This window comes from Paramormyrops kingsleyae, chromosome 18 (assembly GCF_048594095.1).
Source record: "Paramormyrops kingsleyae isolate MSU_618 chromosome 18, PKINGS_0.4, whole genome shotgun sequence".
NCBI classification, from domain to species: Eukaryota; Metazoa; Chordata; class Actinopteri; order Osteoglossiformes; family Mormyridae; genus Paramormyrops; species Paramormyrops kingsleyae.
In genome coordinates, this window is record NC_132814.1 from 15,852,991 (window position 1) to 15,873,394 (window position 20,404).

Here is a 20,404-nt window from a genome sequence, read left to right on the forward strand (position 1 = left end):
GGTTATATGCAAAAAAGCACATGGATTCTATAAGAGTGTATAATTTGTACAGTGATTGATTAGATATAAAACAGTCCTGTAAGTGGCAGTGTGCACATGGGTCCCCATTTGGAGGCCAGTGGCCTGGGGAAATGTTCTCTTCAGGTGCTGGTTCATTCATATGCTCAGGACTCCTGCACTCAGCTTTTGCCAAGAAGGGAGATGCTGGCAGAGGGAGTGACCAGAGTGTGATGGGTCACACATTATTGTCTTAGCTTTGATCCTCATCCTTGATGACTACAGGTCTTCAAGAAGCCAACGATCTTCTCCACACATCACTCAGTTTGCTGCAGTTTCTGCTTACAGTTCAATGATGTAGAGCCAAACCGGACAAAGATGGAGGATGCAATAACTGATTCTATTACGCCTGTATAGAACTCAGCCATCGATGTGTCTGACAACTTAAATTTTTTGTTGACAGTATAATTTCCACAATAGGTTAAAATGCAATACACATTATAATATTACATGGATACAATGAGCAATAGTTTGCTAATCCTGCTCACAACCTGGGGTGACCATGACACTATATCAGATTTTACAAACTAAAACTGAAAGGCACCTATCCTGGCTAAATATTTCAGTTCTTCTTGTGCTTTGATTGGTTTGTTTCCTTGATTGGAAAACTCATCCAGCTGTTTCACATTTACATTAGTGAGACAAGTAGGGGGCAGTGAGTCGCTTAAGTCCCTGTGCTTGTGATCTGAAGATTACCAGTCCTGGTTTCTGCAGAAGAGTCACATGTTTGGGGGCTGGGCACCGCTGTTAACCCCCAGCTCCAGGGATGCTGCATGTTAATAACTGACTATGCACTGTGTACACCACCCCACCCCACCCCACCCCAGGAGAATAAGATGAGGTAGGCCAAAAGAAGCATTCCAATGTCTCTGTACCTCAGCAAATGGAAAAATAAAAGGATTCATACTATCATGTATGATTATAGTGGACTAACCAATCAACACACAGTAAGAACTCAGTGCTTAAATGGAATCCAGGTACTTTTAATTCGGGTAGTAGTTTATAAATTCTAACTCAAGGTTTCCTCCCTGACATGGATAATCTTGCAACCCTACATATGCACCCCCACTTGTTGTTGCAAAACTAGCTTTACTATATAATAAACTGGTAAGAAAACAGGAATAACACTGACTTATATATATATATATATATATATATATATTCGGTTATAAAACTCGGAAAGGTGTTGTATTGTCTGGGCCACTTGATGGCATCTGTTTCATTTCATCAAACATTAATTGATTCCGAAATTATATAGACCCAACCCAAGGAGGACCTTCATGGAGTCGGCACACTCCAGTCGCGGCTGACCTCCCCTTTAAGCCCTTTCCCGTCGCATACTGATGACGCCATACGCATGTCTGTTTTTTTCGGAAGCTGCAGGACGGTGCGTAGCTCCAAAGAGGAATATTTATTTTTGTTGTGAGTCAGGTAGCGGTGACAACAGCTTCGGATACCAGGCGCAGTCTACACAGGATTTCACAGGTGGCGGTGTCAGCAGCTGTTCCGTTTCAGGTTTGTCGATAATGATGTCTAGTTAGCCAGGAAGCCAGCTACCTGTGCGTCTTTCCAGCATCTAGCTGGCGGCAAGACATGGCGCTTCGAGCGAGGGAGGGGGGAATAAACGTGACGGGCATATTTATTCGGGCTGCTACGGCTATCAGTCAGTGCTGTTTTCCCCTTCGTGTCTGACCACGTTTCACTGATTGGTTCCTCAGCGCCGTATTCACGCCAGGTCAGGAAGCGGAGCGCAGGCTCTCTGGCTGCGCGTCCTGTCAGGGTGGCGGCTGTTTACGGTTTCCCATTCGGTATCCTGTTCCAATACGAAGATAATAATAGTCTATAAGGAGAAAGTAATCACTTGACAAGGATCGGCAGTTTATTAACTAGATGCTGATCGTTGTGATTCGATCGATCAGACACAACAGTTGTGATTGGCACGTGACCGTAGTGCTGTATTCTCGTGTTGTCGTCCTAGTGTTTTGTCGTATTGTCTTGTCTTACATTAACTTAGGTTAATAAACAGGTTTTGTTCGAATCACAAATTTGGTCTTGCAATTGCTACCAAATTAACTTATTAGTTTTAACATGAACTATATACTAGCTTATGTTAAGCATATGTCGGTGTAGTTTCATAACCTGGCTGGTTCATTATGTTGAAAATCACGCGGTTATCCCCAGACATTCCGTACTTCCTTTAATGATAACTTTAGAGGAGTTTATGAAGCCTGCTCCATTTGCCCCGGCAAACAGAGCACTGAGGTATGTTCAGTCCATTCTCCCCGGTCATTTCCATCACTGGTATTATGCTGTGGCAACATCCTTAACCCAAACAGCAAATTGATACCTCAAAGGATGCCGTTTGAGAGCTTGTTACAGAGGGTAAAATTATAGTGGAATCCTCTCCAGAGATGAGCCAGCACAGTGTGGTCTTTGCATGGTCCTATGTGTCTAGGCTGCCCTGCGGTGCCCGGGAACGCAGTGTGTGCTCCGGCGCGATGACTGACCAGGGCAACAACAACCAGAACATTTCTTGCAACCCATTCGCCGCCCTCTTCAGCTCAGTCGCCGACGCCAAACAATTTGCATCAGGCCAGAAACAGCAGGAACATCTGGGACCCCCATGTAAGTCATTGTCCACGCGGTCGGCTAAAGGCCTGCCTGTAGAGTTTGTGGTTTTGTCCCGATGGAGTGATATCTGATTTGGAGTCAGTGGATTGCTTGTCTGACTGTGTGGTTTATGTGTTAATGGCAGCATTGGTCTAGAAGTGGTCACTAGTCTGTTAAGATTAAATTTGAGATGGATGTTATTGTCCCAGTGGACGTCAGTGTCTGCAGTATAAAATCATAATAACATCACCGACAGCAAAAACAGATACAGTCATCAAGTAATTGCACAAAAAATGCACACGTGGGCCGTGATCACACTTGGTTTTAAAATGCATCTTGGGTGATTGGATCACAAGTAGACAGCCGACACACATCGTCATTTACACGTGTCTGTCACGCGCTGGGTAATTGTGACGTTTTTATCGGGCATTAGCGTTTACGCTGCAAAAGATATGTGGTGGAATGTGTCACAGACCACCTCAGCAAGTGATCGGATAGCAATGTGTTCTGGTGGCTGTTCACACTTGTAATCTGATCGCCCAAGACATATTTTAAAACCTAGTGTAAGCAGGGCCATTGAGTATAGTATGTGACAGTGATCAGTGACAAGAAGGACTGCTACAGCTTACAGATATTTCAGCCTAGGTGGTGTTGAGGGTTTTAATGGACAGAGACAGGAATCTCTTTGTTTATCATGCCTGTTTTGATGTTTCTTTGATATCAGGATAACGGCATTTAATATGATGCATGTTTCACAGTGGCTGTCATGTTGTTTGAACAGGTATTTTAAGAGTGTGTGTGTGTTGTAGTGGGTAATTTTGGGGAGAGACCGTCAGAGTTGGCAGAGTCTGTGCCAGTGTCATGTCTGTTTTGATGTTTGTATGATGTCAGGCTAATGGTATGTTTGTGTGTGTGTTGTAGCGGACGAGTTTGACGAGAGTCCCTCAGAGTCGGAGGACTCTGTGTCTGACAGCATCGAGGACAATGACGATTCGGTGGCCGAGATCAGCCGCTCCTTCCGCTCCCGGCAGGAGCTTTGTGAGCAGCTCAACGTCAACCACATGATCCAGAGGATCTTTCTTATCACGCTGGACAACAGTGAGTGTCCCTGGGTTTGGGGGGGTGGATTTCTCCTATAAGCTGCTGGACGTTATGGTCTTTGCATGACATGGTGATTTGGGATTTCTGCTGTAACCTTGAAAATGTATAAATTTTTTATGGTTGCGGTAATGGTTAAATATTATCACTGTCCAATGAAAAACGTGTATCTTCAAAAATCCAGTATTTTATGAACGTGAAACAAAAATATTTTCTCTGAAACTACTAGAAAATAAATCCAAAAGAATGTGATGAGACCCTTTGCTCCACAAATCGAAACCTCTCTTCACAGGTATCTGTTATATACAAAAAAACACTATTGATTGATAGTCAAAATGTTTAGACATAATCTGAGCTTTGTCTTATTATTTGAGCCAGCTATCTACTGTTAGTGTTAAAATTAGTAACATTACATTATCCAATCCATCATGATTGCAAATGTCAACTAGTATGAACATAAATACTGTTTTCAAACAAGAAGCTTAGAGTATTACTTTACCTTGACAGCAGTATCCGACTCAAACAAACTGCAGCACAAACTTTCTCCTGCTTTCAGGTCTCGAGTACCGGCTGAGGTAAATTAATTGACACTGGGGCTTAACCATTTTTGAATCATGATCTCAATTCATACCCCTGTCTGATCTCATTCTAGAGCTGAATTATGATCTCAATCCCGGTGTGATCTCATTCTTACCTGGTAATGATTCTGCCATGTTTGCATTAGCGGGGAAATATGAAAATGTGATTTATGTTTTACCCACAATCTTCCAACCCTAGCTGACAATCTTCCAAGTAAAGTGTGGGAGATGCTTGGTTGAAATTAACACTTCTGACATGCAACGGAGATGCTAGTTCAGTAGATGACTTCAAAATTCATTTTCATTGGTCAATTAGGTGTCAGGTTATCAGTTGGCAGAGGAGAATGGGTGTATTCCCTCTATAGTACAGAGTCACAATCATTAAAAGTCGACATACGTGGTTTTCATCAGAAAGTGACAATATGTTTATGAGGCGTAACTGTAATGGGCGTAAGTCATATTCTAAGCAGCGGTAGTACTTTGTGATAGACTGTTTGACTGGTTGAAGTTGAGTGTGATATCAGTTGCTGCTGTGAGACTCCTGGCTTCTTCAGAAAATACTTGTAAGTGGTTGCAGAATCTGACAGCAGCCAGATGAGGAATTGTTAGTCAGACTGCTGGGGATGTGCCTAGTGGGTGCGACCAATGAGTGTGGCCAGTGGGTGTGACCGTTGAGGGTGGCCAGTGGGTCAGACCAATGAGTGTGGCCAGTGGGTGTGGTCTGTGGGCCCTTTCTCACTGTGTGTGGAACTCTGAGGTGTATAGTGACCTTATCTTAATTAAGTCAGCTTGACTGGGTTGTCGCAAATAACTGATGTATGTTGCGCACATTAGCATTTAAATATCGGTTTTCACCCATTTGGTGCTTGTTTGATTGTAACCATCAAACAGTACAGAATAAACTGGTGATCAACTTTAGTTTCTTTTTGTTTGTCAAAGCTAACAGAAATTAGTCACCATATATACCTTTTACAGGGGAGAATGTATTAAAATATTGTGTAAACATGTTTAATCGGTGTGATGTTAATTGTGCATCAGTCAAAATGGCTCAACCTAATTTATTTAGAGCACAGCTGAAGGGGAACCAGCTTGGACCCCAGCCCAGTGGGACGAGCTGGGAACGTACCTCTGTGGAATGCAAGTGTCCGGCCTTTAGGCCCAGAGATAACACTCTCAGGTGACCTGCCTGAGAATCTATCAGCTGGTAATGAGGTAAAGCTGCAGGCTAAGCAGACTCTTCACCTTTTAAGCTGCTACGGATGTATGTCATGGTAATAATGTGAGGGGCTGTGAAGAGGCGGTGGTTCTGGTCTGGTGGGCCCAAAAATAACAGGCTTGGAGGCCTCTGGTTCCCGTGCTGACAGTTCTGGATGTAGCGCCAGCCGTCGCTTCGCTCCTCAGAGGCCTTGTTAGCAGCCCAGGCCGTCTTGCATCCACCCCATCGGGTGGAGAATTCTAGAAAACCGCAGCCAAGCTGGGGTGGCACTCTGGGGACCGGATTGTCAGCAAATAACGCAGTATGCCCAGTGCTGGGTACCTCAGGTGTTTGCTGTGAGGTCTGACTGGAATCTATCAGACAGGACAGCAGTGAAGCACACAAGTGGAGGTGTAAGGTCTGCTAACCTCCGGTCCCTCTTGTGTTAAATCGGCATTGTTAACCTCGCAGGTTCTGTACTGCGGACGTCGGTTGTTGATTGGAATTCAAGGAGACATGAGCATAACGAAATGTATTTTGTTACCTTTGGTCTCTGAGCGAGGAAAGAAAGAATAATTTCATTACTGAATCTCATTTGGATGAAATCAGATGATATCGTTCAGTTGCTGTTTTTTTTTTTTTTTTTTTTTGCGTCTTACCGTGATTTTAAAGAATTTTATTTGTGAGCCTCTGATGTATTTAAAACTATGTGTGTGTGAATTAAGTTAACATTACATTGTGGGGACTAAAAACCCTGGTATCTTGATGTTGTGGGGAGCATTTTTCAGGTCCCCACAAAGATCTGTGAATGCAATCAAAAAAGTAAAAATGCCAATAGTCTCCTATTTTGTTTGGTTACTTATGGTTAAGGTTGGGGCTGGGTAGGGGTTAAGGTCGTCATGTTGGGATTAGAGTTTCCCCCATAGACATGAATGGAGAGTCCCCACAAAGATATAATTACAAACGTGTGTGTGTGTGTGTGTGTGTGTGTGTGTGTGTGTGTGTGTGTGGCGCCGCCTGTGCAGGTGACCCCAGTCTCAGGGGTGGTAACGGCATCCCGCCTCGCTGTGTGTACCTGGAGGAGATGGCAGCTGACCTGGATGGACAGGACTGGCTAGACATGGACAACATCGAGCAGGTAGGACTCCGGGGGGTCTTGCCCCAGCAGGCAGGGTGAGGACGTCCTCCCGGTGGCTCCTGTGTTAGTACGAAATGACAGGGAAGTGCTTTGACGGGAGGAAAGTGTGAAAACAGGCCCAGAATGCTTCTGATTCAGCTTATTTCTCTGTCAAGATATGTCACTTTAAAAAAAAAAATAATAAAAAATTTATGCCATTCTGTGTTTTGTCATTATTTTTTCCAAAACACTGAAGTTATCCAATGAAATGCAATGATTGTTCATCATTCTTCAGGTAAAATGTTGGTCAATGTCACCCTCGATTTTCTCTTAGAAGCCTACAAAGCCTATAAAATTAAGCACTAAAATAAAGTAAAAAAAAAAAAGAAAAGATGCCTGTCAGGAGATTGGTAGCAAAATCCCACGACCAGGAGAGGGGAGCCGCTGTGGAAATTAGGGTGGGCTCCCCCCCCTCAGTTAGGGGGTTCCCCAGTCGCAGTGTCTCAGGTTATATTAATGTTAATGGCTTCATTTCCTTTGTGTGTCTTTATTTGGTTTTAAACCATTTTGGATATTAAATCTAACCTGGGCCAATTTTCAGTTTTTACCTGCAGGTACCTAATGCTAGGTTGTGAATATCATGTGTCATTAATTATACGTTATTCAGTAGGTCGAAATACCCAATCATTACCGCAATGTGTGGCTGTGATGTCATGTTCCCACATGTTTGGGTGTCCGCGTTCACTCGGCTGGGTTGCTTGGTGACCGGATGGTGACGGCCCCGCAGGACCCTTGATGTGTGGTGGTGGTGCATCACCATGGCGATTTTAAACCCTCTTTCCGCTCCCCCAGGGCCTGTTCAACAGGCTGCTGCTTCCGGAGCCGGGAAATCACCTGATCTACATGACCACCTGCAGCGTGGCTAATCTGTCAGCCGACCGGGACGCTGGCGAGAAGTGTGCCATCCCGTACCTCTACGCCTGCTACCAGAGGGCCAAGGAGGAGGTGGGTGCCCCCTTATGGCCACAGTGGGCATTTCAGCTTTTGTTACTTACAGAATAATGATGGGGGGGTGGCGGATGGTGCGTAAACATGGCATTCAGGATGGTTTAATGGATTTCTTCCTCGGATTGGCTTATGCAGACGCGGTTCCTTCTCTGGTTTCTGGTTACCTACCCAGGCGAGTGGGTCATTGAATGTCACTGATTCACAGAGTTTCTATAACGATGTTAAATGTGCCACCTCTTTGACCAATCAGAGGTGGAACGTTCAGGTTCAGAAAATTTAAATCCAGACCAAGATTTTGTACTCTGTGACTGTGACTCTTTATACTTAACTGGTTGGTTCAAACAAAATCTTGGGTCTGGGTTTTTACTATCTGGACCTAAACTTTCTACCTCTGGCTACGATTGACTGGTTACTGACGGTTTCTGAAGCTTCCATCAGCAGAGAACTCCGTCATTTCCCCTTTCCTGTTATTAAAAATATGTGTTGTAAATGCACACATTTACTCATTTAGCAGTCGCTTAATATCCAAAACAACATTTTGTGGGGGGGAGGTCAGACAATCCCTGGAGCAATTGGGGGTTAAGGGTCTTGCTCAGGAGACCCATAGTGAAATCGCTCTGCTGACTCTGGGATTTTAACCTCTGACCTTCTGATCACAGACACCGCATTCAAACTGGTTGAGCCACACATCATCTGCACAAATACAATTGAAAGCAGGGTCCAGCGGTCCCAGGAGCAATTGGGATTAAGGGCCCAGCTGTGAATTTACTTTGCTTACCACAGGACTTGAACCAATGACCTTCTGATCACAAGCGTCCCGGCGCTCTGAGCCGCACACCGCCCCCGTGTTGCATTTCCCTCTTGGGCTTTGACCTCAGTAACTGAGCTGCATTTCTCCCCCTGCAGATCACCAAAGTGCCGGAGAAGCTGCTGACCTTCGCCGTTCGCTGTAAGACCCTGAGCTTGTCCAACGCCCGCACCGTGCTCCTCACGCCCGAGATCTACGTCAGCCAGAACGTCTACAAGCAGCTGCTGGATTTGCTGCTGGAGGGCGTGAGCGGAGCCCGTGAGTCACCTCAGGGGTCCCTGCCGGAAACTGGAAGCATGTCGGGGCTTTTAGGGGCCTCTCATATCTGTGTGTTTGAATCCCGGTCCTGGAGATAAGTTCTGTGTGGCAGGATTGCATCCAGCCTAACAATGTAAAATGCATTTTTGACTCTCAACATTTTGGTTATTCCTTAGAGCAGATCTGGTTAAATATCACTGGATGATTTAGAGGGAACTCTTTATCTCAGCGAAAGTTGCTAAGACACACACAGCCTTAGTGTTTCTCAAGCCGGTCCTTGGCCCCCCCCCCCCCCCCCAGACTGGCTAGCAGGGAGCTGGGGTGGAGCAGAATTGTGTGCTGACTGTGGGTCCCCGAGGGCTGGGTTGAGAAACACTGAACGAAACCCGCTTGAGCCCGCACCAGGAGATACTCAGAACCGCTCATCTAGTAGACATGTATGTCAGCAGCATTCCATCCTGGCAAAGAGGGTGTCGTACTGTAACACTGAGCACCAGTAAATCAGGGTCCAAGTTTATAATCATGAGGCGAGCTGGCAAGGTCGGCTCTTATTACTGTTAGTGCTGATGAGGCAGTTTGAGGCCACAGGTACAAACTAGCTAATTCCGGTCTGGAGCAACAGAAAGTGTGTGTGTATGTGTGTGTGTGTGTGTTTACAGAAACAATGGAGGGAAATGGGGGGGATGAAATAAAGCTATTAGTAATTAGTATGACTAAGTCTAGAATACTTTAAAGTCAGCCATGTTGAAGCCCCCCTGCCCCCCCGCTGGTCACTGAGCGAGTACTCCTCTCCCATTATGTGGAAAGGTTGAGTCAACGCTCTTACTGGAACACATCACAGGGGAACAGAATGTACCAGATCTCCAGAGTGATCTGTCCTCTGTGTGTTGTGTGCTCTCAACCCCCCCCACCCCACCCAGAGCTGGATCAGGTGCTGGAGTTTGTGGAGGAGGTCATAGCCGCCCTTGTGGCAGATCAGGAGGTGCGCACTTTTGGGGAGGTTATGGTGCCGGTCCTGGACATATTCCAGAGCTGCGTGAAGGACCTGGACCTCTGCCAGTCGCTGCTGTATTCCTACCTGGACATCCTGATCTTTTTCAGCCACCAGAAGGATATCGCCAAGGTCAGAGGTGTATGCAATCTTTAGGTCTGTTCCGCTTCAGTTCAAAATCAAAGATTTTTATATAACAATCCTTTATATAATAAAAACCCCCGTCCCTCTTCCATAATGCTCATTCTAAGCTGGGTCGTGATGGAAAAATAAAACAAATTTAGCTTAAAAAAAAAAAAAAACCCTCTTGATTTACCTATAATCCCAGGTGCTGGTAGAGCACATTCAGCCAAAAGACCCCAGCAATGGGCTGCAGTACCAGAAGACTCTCCTGGGGACCTTGCTGAACATCTCCTGCCTGTTGAAGACCCCCGGCGTGGTAGAGAACCACGGCTTCTTCCTAAACCCTTCCCGTTCCAGTCCGCAGGAAATGAAGGTGCAGGAGTCCAACGTGCATCAGGTTAGGGCGCCGAACCTGCCACTGCCAGACCACAGAGCTCCTCCTGCCTGGCCGCAGATCTGCGTATGATTAAGATTTCTGGGATTCATAGCTTGCCGATCACTGAGAGTCTGGTCTGTCCTGCAGGGGATTGAGGTATCCGGCCAAGTTTAAATTTTTATGGTCACAACGGTAAAGGATTCTCTAAGACAACTGGTTACGCAGTGCTTCACCAAAAGAAAAGGAAAAAAAACATGAAATTCGTATCACATAAAACGTCTTTTTTTATGTCTGTGTATCATCACAATGAATATTTCCGCATGAAGCCAAAAAAGTACAGTGGTTCAAAAAATGTCTGACAAAGTATTGTGCAAAACAGTCTAAAGCAGTCATCCTTTTTTTTTTTACAGTGGAAGCTATTATTACCAAAAAATGAATGTGGTGAGTCGTGACTGTATATTTAGCGGTGGGGGCAGTCATTGAAGATTTTCGTCAGTTGCGGATAAGCTTGATTACTGGGCCTGTTCCTGATTCCCCCCCTGTGTGAAGTCAGTCACGGTTGGGTAGGTCAGGTCAGGTCAAGTCAAGTAGGCTTATTATCATTTCAGCCATATGCACTGTATACAGTGACACGAAACAATGTTCCTCCAGGATCACGGTGCAACACGAGGAACAAATACAGAAACAACACAAGACCACATAAGTCCAATTTCAGGATGTGACAACATGCAGTGCAATTTGACAACAGCAGTAATGATACTTCGTTGAATGAATACAGTGTTATGACAAGGATGAAGGATGTAGTAATACAGAGTTGCTTTGGGTTGTAGTCATGGTAACACGCTTCCTGACAGGGCTGCCCCTCCCCCACAGTTTATGGGCCAGTTCCATGACAAGCTGCACCAGGTCCTGAAGAATCTGTTGCAGCAGAGTGGAGATACACGACACCTGCTGCTCTCCTGGCTGGGCAACTGCCTGCATGCCAATGCTGGACGAACCAAGATCTGGGCCAACCAGATGCCCGAGGTCTTCCTACAGATGTACGCCTCGGACGCGTTCTTCCTCAACCTCGGCGCCACGCTGCTCAAGCTGTGCCAGCCCTTCTGCCGCCCACGCTCCCCCAAGCTCCTGACCTTTAACCCCACCTACTGCGCCCTCAAGGAGCTGAGCGAGGAGGAGAGGCGGAACCGCAACGTGCACGCAAGGGGTCAGGCGGCTCACACCACTGACTGAGCTCTGATTTTCCATGATTTACCATGCTGCTGGGTCATCTTTTATATCTTCATGGATTTTCTTGTGCTTTGTGCACATAGTCCAGACATGTGAGTTGATTCTTTGGGCTCCTCTTGTTCTCCAGGTCTGGACAAGGAGACATGTCTGATCCCCGCTCCACCCCAGCAACCTGTGGAGTTTGCACAGTCCTACAATCTTCTCACAGAGAACCTCATTCTTACTCAATCTGCCTTGCACCTGGGCTTTCACAGGTACCCCTGTCCACTCTGCTACCCTCTGCCAAGCCAGGGGGACTCAACCCCCCCCCATCCATCACCTCGAAATGTCAGTTTTTTTTAGTTGATTGGGTGTTTTCATCATGCTACATGCTCTGTACATACTCTGTATGCTTCACTGTATGGAGACAAACCTTAGTCTAGATTTTGTACATGTTTCTGATCCCATTCCTCAGGAACCCCCAGTCACTCCACATTTTTGTTCCAGCTCAGCTCCCAACACACCTATATCAGGTATTCGGTGTTCTTGATTGGCTAGGAGCTGGGAGAGAGCAAAAATGTGGAGTGACTGGGTTTTGATGATGATGTAGATGATGGTGGACCATATTCAGCCCTGATGTTTCTGCAGGGGGCAGCTAGGGTTGGAATGGTCTTTGTTTAATGCACCCCCATCGTCTCTACCAATTTGTTTAATGCTTTTGTTCTCGTGTGATTTTGTCCATTATGGTTATTTTCTGCTGAAGAATTTCTTCAGAAATCTCGTCTTGCTGTCAGTTTCTTTGTTCCCATGTGTTTTCATAACAGGCTAAAGCTTTTTGATTATATGCGGTCCTAATTGTACACGATTATGTGTGCAGTTAGTGTGCGCGTTTCTAACCGGAAAAGAACGAAGGGAATAGAAGCGAGGCGTGTTACAGAAAACGTGAAGAAAGTCGGGCATCGGGAAATGTCTGTGCTATGGCTGTTAGGTATACAGACCCTAAATTTTGAAACATCTACCGTATGACTTTACTGAAGCAGATGCGGTATAGAAGTGATGTCCTTGCGGTATATTCTGATTCTCCTGTCACGTGGGTTGCTGACTTACGAAGACTCTTACCGTGTTCTCCGGCCCACCCCATCCCCCGGCTAGGCTCCACGACCAGATGGTGAAGATGAACCAGTCGCTCCATCGGCTCCAGGGCACGTGGCGTGATGCCCAGCACAGCACGGGGCCCGCGGCCGAGCAGCTCCGCGAGCAGTTTGAGCGCCTCATGACCGCGTACCTGTCCACCAAGGGGGCGGCCACGCAGCCGGCCGTGCTGCAGTGCTGCCTCAGCCTGCAGGGCTCTACCGCCGCCCTGCTGGTGCAGCTCAGCCTAGGCAATCAGGGCCCTGAGCACGCCCCCCTCCGCTTCCCCCTGCCGCCAGTACAGTACAGCCTGCTGAGCTGTGTTCCAGGTACCCCCAAGACCCCAAGAGGGCACAGCAGCACCAATATGGACCTTTCCCTAGGATCTCTTGGAGCTCCACTTTGCTTAGATGATTCTCACATTTCAACACGCATTAAAGCCTCGTTAATCCATAAAGTGGCTGCTCACTACAGTAGATACATAAAGTTATGATTTGTATTTCTTGTCTACACCTTATATTCCAGATTATTGTGAATAATTTTATACACAACCATAAACTATAATTACATTTTTAACATATTTATAAATTATTGTATTTATCATATTTGTATATATTGTATTTTCCCCAGGTTAGATGGTAACTGTGTGTCCTTGGTTCTGTGTCTGTACTCTGCACAATGACAAATTTGAATCAAATCTAATCTGATTTCTGGCAGACGGCAGACAGGCTCGGGTGATGGGGGCCTGCAGTATGACACTGTTATGCTCCTCATTCCATCAGGATGCAACAGGCTGCGCTCAGGTTTTGCAGCAGAACATTATATCTTGCAGTTTTCTCAAATTTTCTATCTTGTGTTCCGCTCAGAGTTTTTCGTGGAGAACATGGGCGACTTCTTCATCTTCTTACGGCGCTTCGCCGACGAGGTGCTGGAGTCTTCGGCCGAATGCCTGGAGCAGGTCCTCAACTTCATCACGATCTTCATGGGAAGCGTGGAGCGGTGAGGGCCGAGGCAGCGAGGCGTGTCTGTCTGTCCTGTCTGCCTGTCTGTCTGTCTCTCTCTCTCTGTCTGTCTCTCTCTGTCTGTCTGTCTCTCTCTCTCTCTGTCTCTCTCTCTCTGTCTGTCTCTCTCTCTCTGTCTGTCTCTCTCTCTCTCTGTCTCTCTCTCTCTCTGTCTCTCTCTCTCTGTCTGTCTCTCTCTCTCTGTCTGTCTCTCTCTCTCTGTCTGTCTCTCTCTCTCTCTGTCTCTCTCTCTCTGTCTGTCTCTGTCTCTCTCTGTCTGTCTCTGTCTCTCTCTGTCTGTCTCTCTCTCTCTGTCTGTCTCTCTCTCTCTGTCTGTCTCTGTCTGTCTCTGTCTCTCTGTCTGTCTCTCTCTCTCTGTCTGTCTCTGTCTCTCTCTCTGTCTCTGTCTCTCTGTCTGTCTGTATATAAATATCCTTCTGGGCCATACCCATCATCCAGGATGAAGAACCCACACTTACGGGCGAAGCTGGCGGAGGTCCTGGAGGCGGTGATGCCCCACATGGAGCCTGCAGTTCCCGGGGCGGCGCTGCCCGTCATGTTCCAGCGGCAGAGAGTCTTCTGCTCCTACAGCCGCGCCCCTCAGCTGGCAGAGGCCCTCATCACTGTGTTCGTGGATATTGAATTCACGGGTAACTGCTGCCGAGGATTGTGGGTCCTGGGGGGGGGGGGGGCTTACAGTTGCTGACCGATCAGGATATTGAGAAGCAGGAAAGCCACAGGACGTCCCGTTCCTGCACAGGAGTGGCATTAGTGAAGTTAAAGCTAATTGTTGTTCTGTCATGTTAATAGGCTGTGCTTATAAGTTCTGTTACATTAATAGGAATACTTATAAATTCTTGTAGAGCAGCATGGTGGTGCAGTGGTTAGCACTGTCACCACACACCTCTGGGACCTGGGTTCGAGTCTCCACCTGGGTTACACGTGTGTGGAGTTTGCATGTTCTCCCCGTGTCCCTGTGGGGTTTCCCGAATTGCCTGTAGGTGTGAAAGGTGTGTGAGTGTGTCCTGCAATGGGATCCTGCATCCTGGGTTGTTCCCTGCTTTGCATCCATAGCCTTCGGGATAGGCTCAGGACCCCCCCCCCCCCCCCCCACGACCCTGAACAGGATAAGTGGTTCCAGAAAATGGATGGCTAAATGCACTTTACTTTTAATATTGCTGTCTTTGTTTAGTTTATCAAATATTTTATGTCCTTTAGAAAAGAAAAGACATCAGTAGAACTGATTTTTCCATAATGGCTGCTGAGCGCCCCCTAGTGGCTGTGTGTTAAACATCGATGCCTTATTCCTTTTTGGCTCTCCTCTTGGCTTTTCTCTAGGGGATCCTCACCAATTTGAGCAGAAGTTCAACTATCGCCGGCCCATGTACCCCATCCTCAAGTACATGTGGGGACAGGACAACTACAGGGACAGCATAAAGGCAAGGAGTTTTCTTTACACATCACCTGAGTTACACATCACTCCTGGGAGAGAGCAGGGCAGAACCCAGGCCTACTGGCGTTATTTTCACTGCCGCTGACCGCCATCCGTCTCGCCCACCTGCAGCGATTGGCCGACTACGCCGCGGAGAACCTGGAGGCCATGAATCCGCCCCTTTTCCTCAGGTTCCTCAACCTGTTGATGAATGACGCCATCTTCCTGCTCGACGAAGCTATACAGGTGGGGAGGTGGCAGGGATTTGCATTAGGCTTCCAGTAGCCGGATGCCTGTGAGTTATCTAATGTGAAGTAAGGCAGAGGAGGAACTGTTCTGTCATGTTTTTATTAGTATCTTGTACCTTTAAGGTAGAACAAATGGACCCCATGAGTAATAATCTGATTGCATTGGTTGTCATACCTGTGTAATCTAAATAAAGTTTGTTTCATTTAGCCGAGAATGAAATGCATTACGGCAGGGAGCTTTTAATCAGAATATTTATTTATTTTTAAATCTTAATTAGATTCTACACTATCACAGGAGGCAAATAATGTAAAAGACCCCCGCTTCTTTGTTTGTTGCTCAGCTCCCCCGAGTGTCGATGTATATACATAGCTGAGCTTGCATTTTGAATGGTCATCTTATGTCCTCCTTCCAAGGTCAGGTCATACGAGCTTATGTTTTCCTTTACCGTGTTTTTGTGAGTCAAGCCGTGAAGGTTTCGGGACCTCATCAACAGCGGGTGACATCACAGGCAGAGACGGCTTTCCCCGAGGCCGTCTCGCGATCGATTTAAATGCGATGTCATCGTTCGGAGACCTGCTTATGAAATTTCCAGAAGCGTTCAGTCGTTTATCTCTGTTCCAGCTGACATTTCTCCAGTGTCGCTTCCAGTCAGCATGCGTCATCAAGTGTTTTTCCATTGAAGGACCCCTAAATATCTACCCCTTCTTAGCTGAGCACTGTGATTTGTGTCAGAGTTTGGGTATTCATTCAGAGTAAGCTCAGAGATTTAGTTAGCCACATTACCATTTATGGTCTTCTTGTATTGATTGGTTTGAGGTATCTCGCCACATTTGGCAGCTCTGCTGTTAGATTGGTTAGGGTAATTATCCCCACGGGGTTTATATTATGTCACCAGCTTACTGTCGACCCCCTAGGATTTCTGGTTCTGATGGGGGGGATGGGGAGTAATATATGGAAATGCAGTCTGGCTTGTCCTCATTTGGCCCAGTTGGGCCTTGTTATTGCTTGACACCACAATGGAAAAGTGGCGTAACATATCCTCCACTGTGGGACCGATATTTGTAAATCAAGCATGTGTCCTGTTTCTGCCATGTTTCTGATTGTTGGATGAGGCCTGTGTTGATCTTCCCAAGCTCCCTGTGGATGATGACCTGTCTGCCCAAGGAGCTTTGTGTTTGCAAACAGGGACTTCTGACTCTCTCCTGCAGTACCTGAGTAAGATTAAGGTCCTGCAGCTGGAGAGGGACCGGGGGGAGTGGGAGGGCCTGGCCCCAGACGCCCGTCGGGAGAAGGAGTCCAGCCTGCAGATGTTTGGCCAGCTGGGCCGCTTCCACAACATCATGTCCAACGAGACCATAGGGACGCTGGCCTTCCTGACATCTGGTGAGGGGTCGGCGCTGGGGTGGCAATAGAAAGGTTTGGGGTGGTTGTAGTGGAGAAGCCAGCATTTATTTATGTAGAGAAGGAAGGAGCCTCTTGAAACACCATCATCATTGAATGAGACGTTCTGTGGGAACTATTGTGACTTCATCACGAACTTAACGGTTCTGACCATTTTCTGTTCTTCTGGCATCTCAGAGATCAAGGGACTGTTCGTCCATCCCTTCTTGGCTGAGCGGATCATTTCCATGCTCAACTACTTCCTGCAGCACCTGGTGGGCCCCAAGATGGGGGCGCTGAAGGTGAAGGACTTCAGCGAGTTCGATTTCAAACCCCAGCAGCTTGTGTCTGACATCTGCACCATCTACCTCAACTTGGGGTATGTCTTCAGTCTCTGCATGTCCACAGTCCACCTTCCCCTGCATCTAGAAATGTTAACTGCTGTGCACCTGTAAAAATCACCATAAAAAGGCAGATGGATCCCAGATCCAATCAGTTTTTCACATCACTTAACACTCTGTAGAGAATAGGTGAGTGAAACACTTGTGAACACACAACAGCAGCAAGGAAGAGTGCAATTGGAAGTGTACAAAACAATAAATAACACAGTAACCATACATATTGTCCAACTTTAGAGGCAAATGCAACCGACAGTAATAGAGTTATAGACAGTGAATGGGTCCATTGACCAGAATTCAGCATTCTACATGGATCTGAATCTTTAGAAAGGTTTCTGTGTAGTTCACCATCTTATTTGGTCAGATATAATGGCGACTGTCAACCTACATGAGCTGCAGCGAGCATTTAACTAAGCTGTGGATGACGCAGTCTATCAAGACTGCCTCTGAAAATGCAAATGAGTCCAGGAAGTTAAAAGAACGACAAAAGGAAGTGTGTGATGATGTTCTCGAACAAAGAGTGCCAACCACACAGTGTATCCATCATTCATCTGTGCTGAATGGAGGGTGGGGGGATGTTTTCTGTGGTTTTATGCAGGGATGAAGGGATTTGTGTTCTGTTTTCCAGCGATGAGGAGAATTTCTGTGCCACAGTACCGAAAGATGGCCGGTCCTACTCACCGACCCTGTTCTCTCAGATAGTCCGAGTGCTTAAGAAGATCAACAAGCCCGGAGATATGATAGTGTCCTTCAGTCTCCTGGCAGACAAGATAAAGGTTGGACCGATAGCTTTTATCTTATTTGCCCCCCCAAGCCTTATAAAACCTATAATTCCTTTGTCACCTCGCTGCTTTTGCATAATGATCATTCCTTTGTTTTCTTCCCGCCTTGCCAGTCGCTGGCAGACAGACAGCAGCAGGAGGAGGAGACTTATTCAGATGCCCCGGACGAGTTCCTGGATCCCATCATGTCCACGCTGATGCTGGACCCTGTGCTCCTCCCCTCCTCGCACATCACGGTCGACCGCTCCACCATTGCACGCCACCTCCTCAGGTAGGTAGACCCCAGAAGCCGCTGACGTGAGTTTCCATGAGGATCATGAGACTGCTTTAGATCCTGTAGATGTTTCACTGTGTAGCAAAAACTTTTATCCATTGACTGGATGCAGTTTTACTGAAGCAGTTCCAGTCTGTTCCCTCAAGGGCGGCGCTATAGGGGCCCTGGCCCCAGCTGAAACCTGACTGCCATGTTGTGATGTCCTAACCTGTTGTCCTGTTTGCTGACACATCAAGGTGCATAAAAAGGGCCTGCCAGCATCCAAAAAGGCCAACCAGAGACCGGTGAAATCAGCCCTTACTAGGGACTTATGAAGGGGTGGGGCCACAGAGGCCTTGGCCCCAGGTGAAATTTGATTGGTCCACAGAGTACTCCCACCCCTGTCACTCAGCAGTTCAAAACATATCATTGGCTAATGATAAAGTTAGCCGATCTTATCCCCTCCACCTTAAATCAAAGTAACACCCCTTTGTCTCCTGCCACAGTCTATAGAAGCTGGACCAAGAATTGGATCTTGACCTTTTTTGGTTTAGACCCAGCTCCTTACACACTATGTTAGTTTCTACACATTACTTAATGTCTGTGACGTGTTAGGGGCGGATATTTTGGCCATTAAATTCACCATATTCTCTCCACAGTGATCAGACGGATCCCTTTAACCGGAGCCCCCTGACCATGGACCAAATCCGGCCCAACGAGGAGCTGAAGCAGCAGATCCTACAGTGGTTAGCCGAGCGCAAGAAGGAGCGGATGGAGATGGGCCCCAGTGGATAACCTAGACCGGCGGCCTGACCCCATGACAACGCCTGCTGTCAGTGTTCTCTAGGCACCCTGCTTACTGAAAGAATAAATCTAGGGTGGGAAATGGGACAGTTTTAACAGGTTATCATTACCATACTGAAAAGTATTTTACAAGTGGAAAAGCAAGTGTGTAAGATTAGAAGTAAAGGAGAAAGTGTAACCTTCATATGATTTCTGAAGTTCTGTTTTAACAACATTCACAAAAAAAAATGATGTGTATTACTCTCTCCCTATAATCATACTTGTCCCCTTAAATAGAAGACCTTGCATAAAAGCATGGGTGAATTTATAAATTGCAACACAAGGCACACTTTTTGTTCTGAAGATCCATATCTTATCTCCATTTTGGTCTTTCTTGTGTTAAACCCAATTTAGCCTAATCGCATATGAAACTGACACGTGATTGTCCAATTAACATGTTAGAATAGTCACTATTCTTTCATTTTTTTGACCCATAAGTCTTTCTTGGTTTGAGTTTAAGAAACACCGGAGAGGCAAAAACGATTGTTGTCATCCACTGTGCATCCTAAATGAATAGGCGACGAAATGTTATTTGCAATGACTATGTAGTGAGGGCTAACTGCCTCGTTAATCTCTACACTTCATTGGCTAATAGTAATGTTAAGGATTAATATTCTTTTTTTTTTATCTAAAATGACAGATTTTATGTTTCATTTTTAGAAATGATCATTTTCACAAGTGTGTTTTCCAGCCAAAAGAAATAGTATGAAATTGGAGACTATTAAAAATGTCTTTTTTTCAAGTTACCAGTAGTGGTACTTTAATAAGAGCCTTATAGTACTGCGTTTATATTGGTGATGGAATTTTCATATGTTGTATCTTACTACTTTTGTAAAAGATTTATTGTAATTTCCCTCCATGTATTATTTGTGGTTTTTTTTTTCTTTATTGATTAAACTAATTAATGGAAACTGAAAGACAGAATAGTGTTGTGCAGGTTGAAACTGGTACAGGTTAGCAAGCCAAATACAAAAATAATAATAAGTGTATATGTCCAGTTTCTGTTGGGGGGCTTTGCCAGTGTCAATACTGACAATTAAAGGTGATCAGCCATTTTATGACAATTTATGCAAGTACATGAGATGGGCCTTAACTTTCTATTATTGGTAAGGGTGCAGGTTTGGCCTATGGTCTGAAGTCCTTTATTACTTGAATAGTTTAGGAGGAATTTTCCCACCTGTTTTTTTCAGACTCCAGGTACTAGAACTGTCCATGTGTTGGCAAAGGACCCCTTGGGAGATTTTCCACAGAAACGCAGTTTGACATTGGCGCTCTGGTCAAGTCACCCATTCTAATGTACTGTTTGTCTTTCCTACTCAATTTTGGGCAGTTGCTTGGTGAATTATATGCTGAAATAGAGTGGGGGGGGTGGAAATGTTTATACTGTACAGCTGGAATAGAATATATATATATATATATAAATGCAAAACCTGTACAAAATTACCATATGAGGATGACAATAAAATGAGAAATTCAGACTGTTTATATAGTGAATCCTTTTCTCTTC

The 20,404-nt window shown here is 46.0% G+C and overlaps 1 protein-coding gene across 3 annotated transcripts; it reads left to right on the top strand.

The window, feature by feature from the left end:
• Positions 1-1,391: 1,391 nt before the first annotated feature.
• Positions 1,392-20,380, top strand: ube4a (ubiquitination factor E4A (UFD2 homolog, yeast)). 3 transcript variants are annotated; one of them, XM_072701900.1, is made up of 21 exons: positions 1,608-1,865; positions 2,271-2,319; positions 2,513-2,682; positions 3,589-3,765; positions 6,564-6,676; positions 7,508-7,660; positions 8,570-8,729; positions 9,650-9,852; positions 10,049-10,240; positions 11,093-11,426; positions 11,577-11,703; positions 12,581-12,888; positions 13,426-13,558; positions 14,020-14,210; positions 14,899-14,999; positions 15,125-15,238; positions 16,450-16,624; positions 16,820-17,000; positions 17,648-17,795; positions 17,915-18,072; positions 18,714-20,380. In XM_072701900.1, the coding sequence occupies exons 2-21, from the start codon at positions 2,279-2,281 to the stop codon at positions 18,847-18,849; spliced, it is 3,315 nt and encodes a 1,104-aa protein (XP_072558001.1). In that variant the 5' UTR covers positions 1,608-1,865; positions 2,271-2,278; the 3' UTR covers positions 18,850-20,380. The 3 variants fall into 3 exon arrangements, with proteins under 3 accessions (XP_072558002.1, XP_072558001.1, XP_072558000.1); XM_072701901.1 differs by lacking the exons at positions 1,608-1,865; positions 2,271-2,319 and adding an exon at positions 1,392-1,572; XM_072701899.1 differs by having other exon boundaries at positions 1,608-2,319.
• Positions 20,381-20,404: the final 24 nt, after the last annotated feature.

Coding starts and splice junctions, on each gene's coding strand:
- ube4a (XM_072701899.1), top strand. CDS start 2,165: ATGTTAAGCATATGTCGGTGTAGTTTCATAACCTGGCTGGTTCATTAT. Junction 9,853..10,048: donor ACCAGAAGGATATCGCCAAG/GTCAGAGGTGTA, acceptor CTATAATCCCAG/GTGCTGGTAGAGCACATTCA. Junction 16,625..16,819: donor GCTGGCCTTCCTGACATCTG/GTGAGGGGTCGG, acceptor CTGGCATCTCAG/AGATCAAGGGACTGTTCGTC.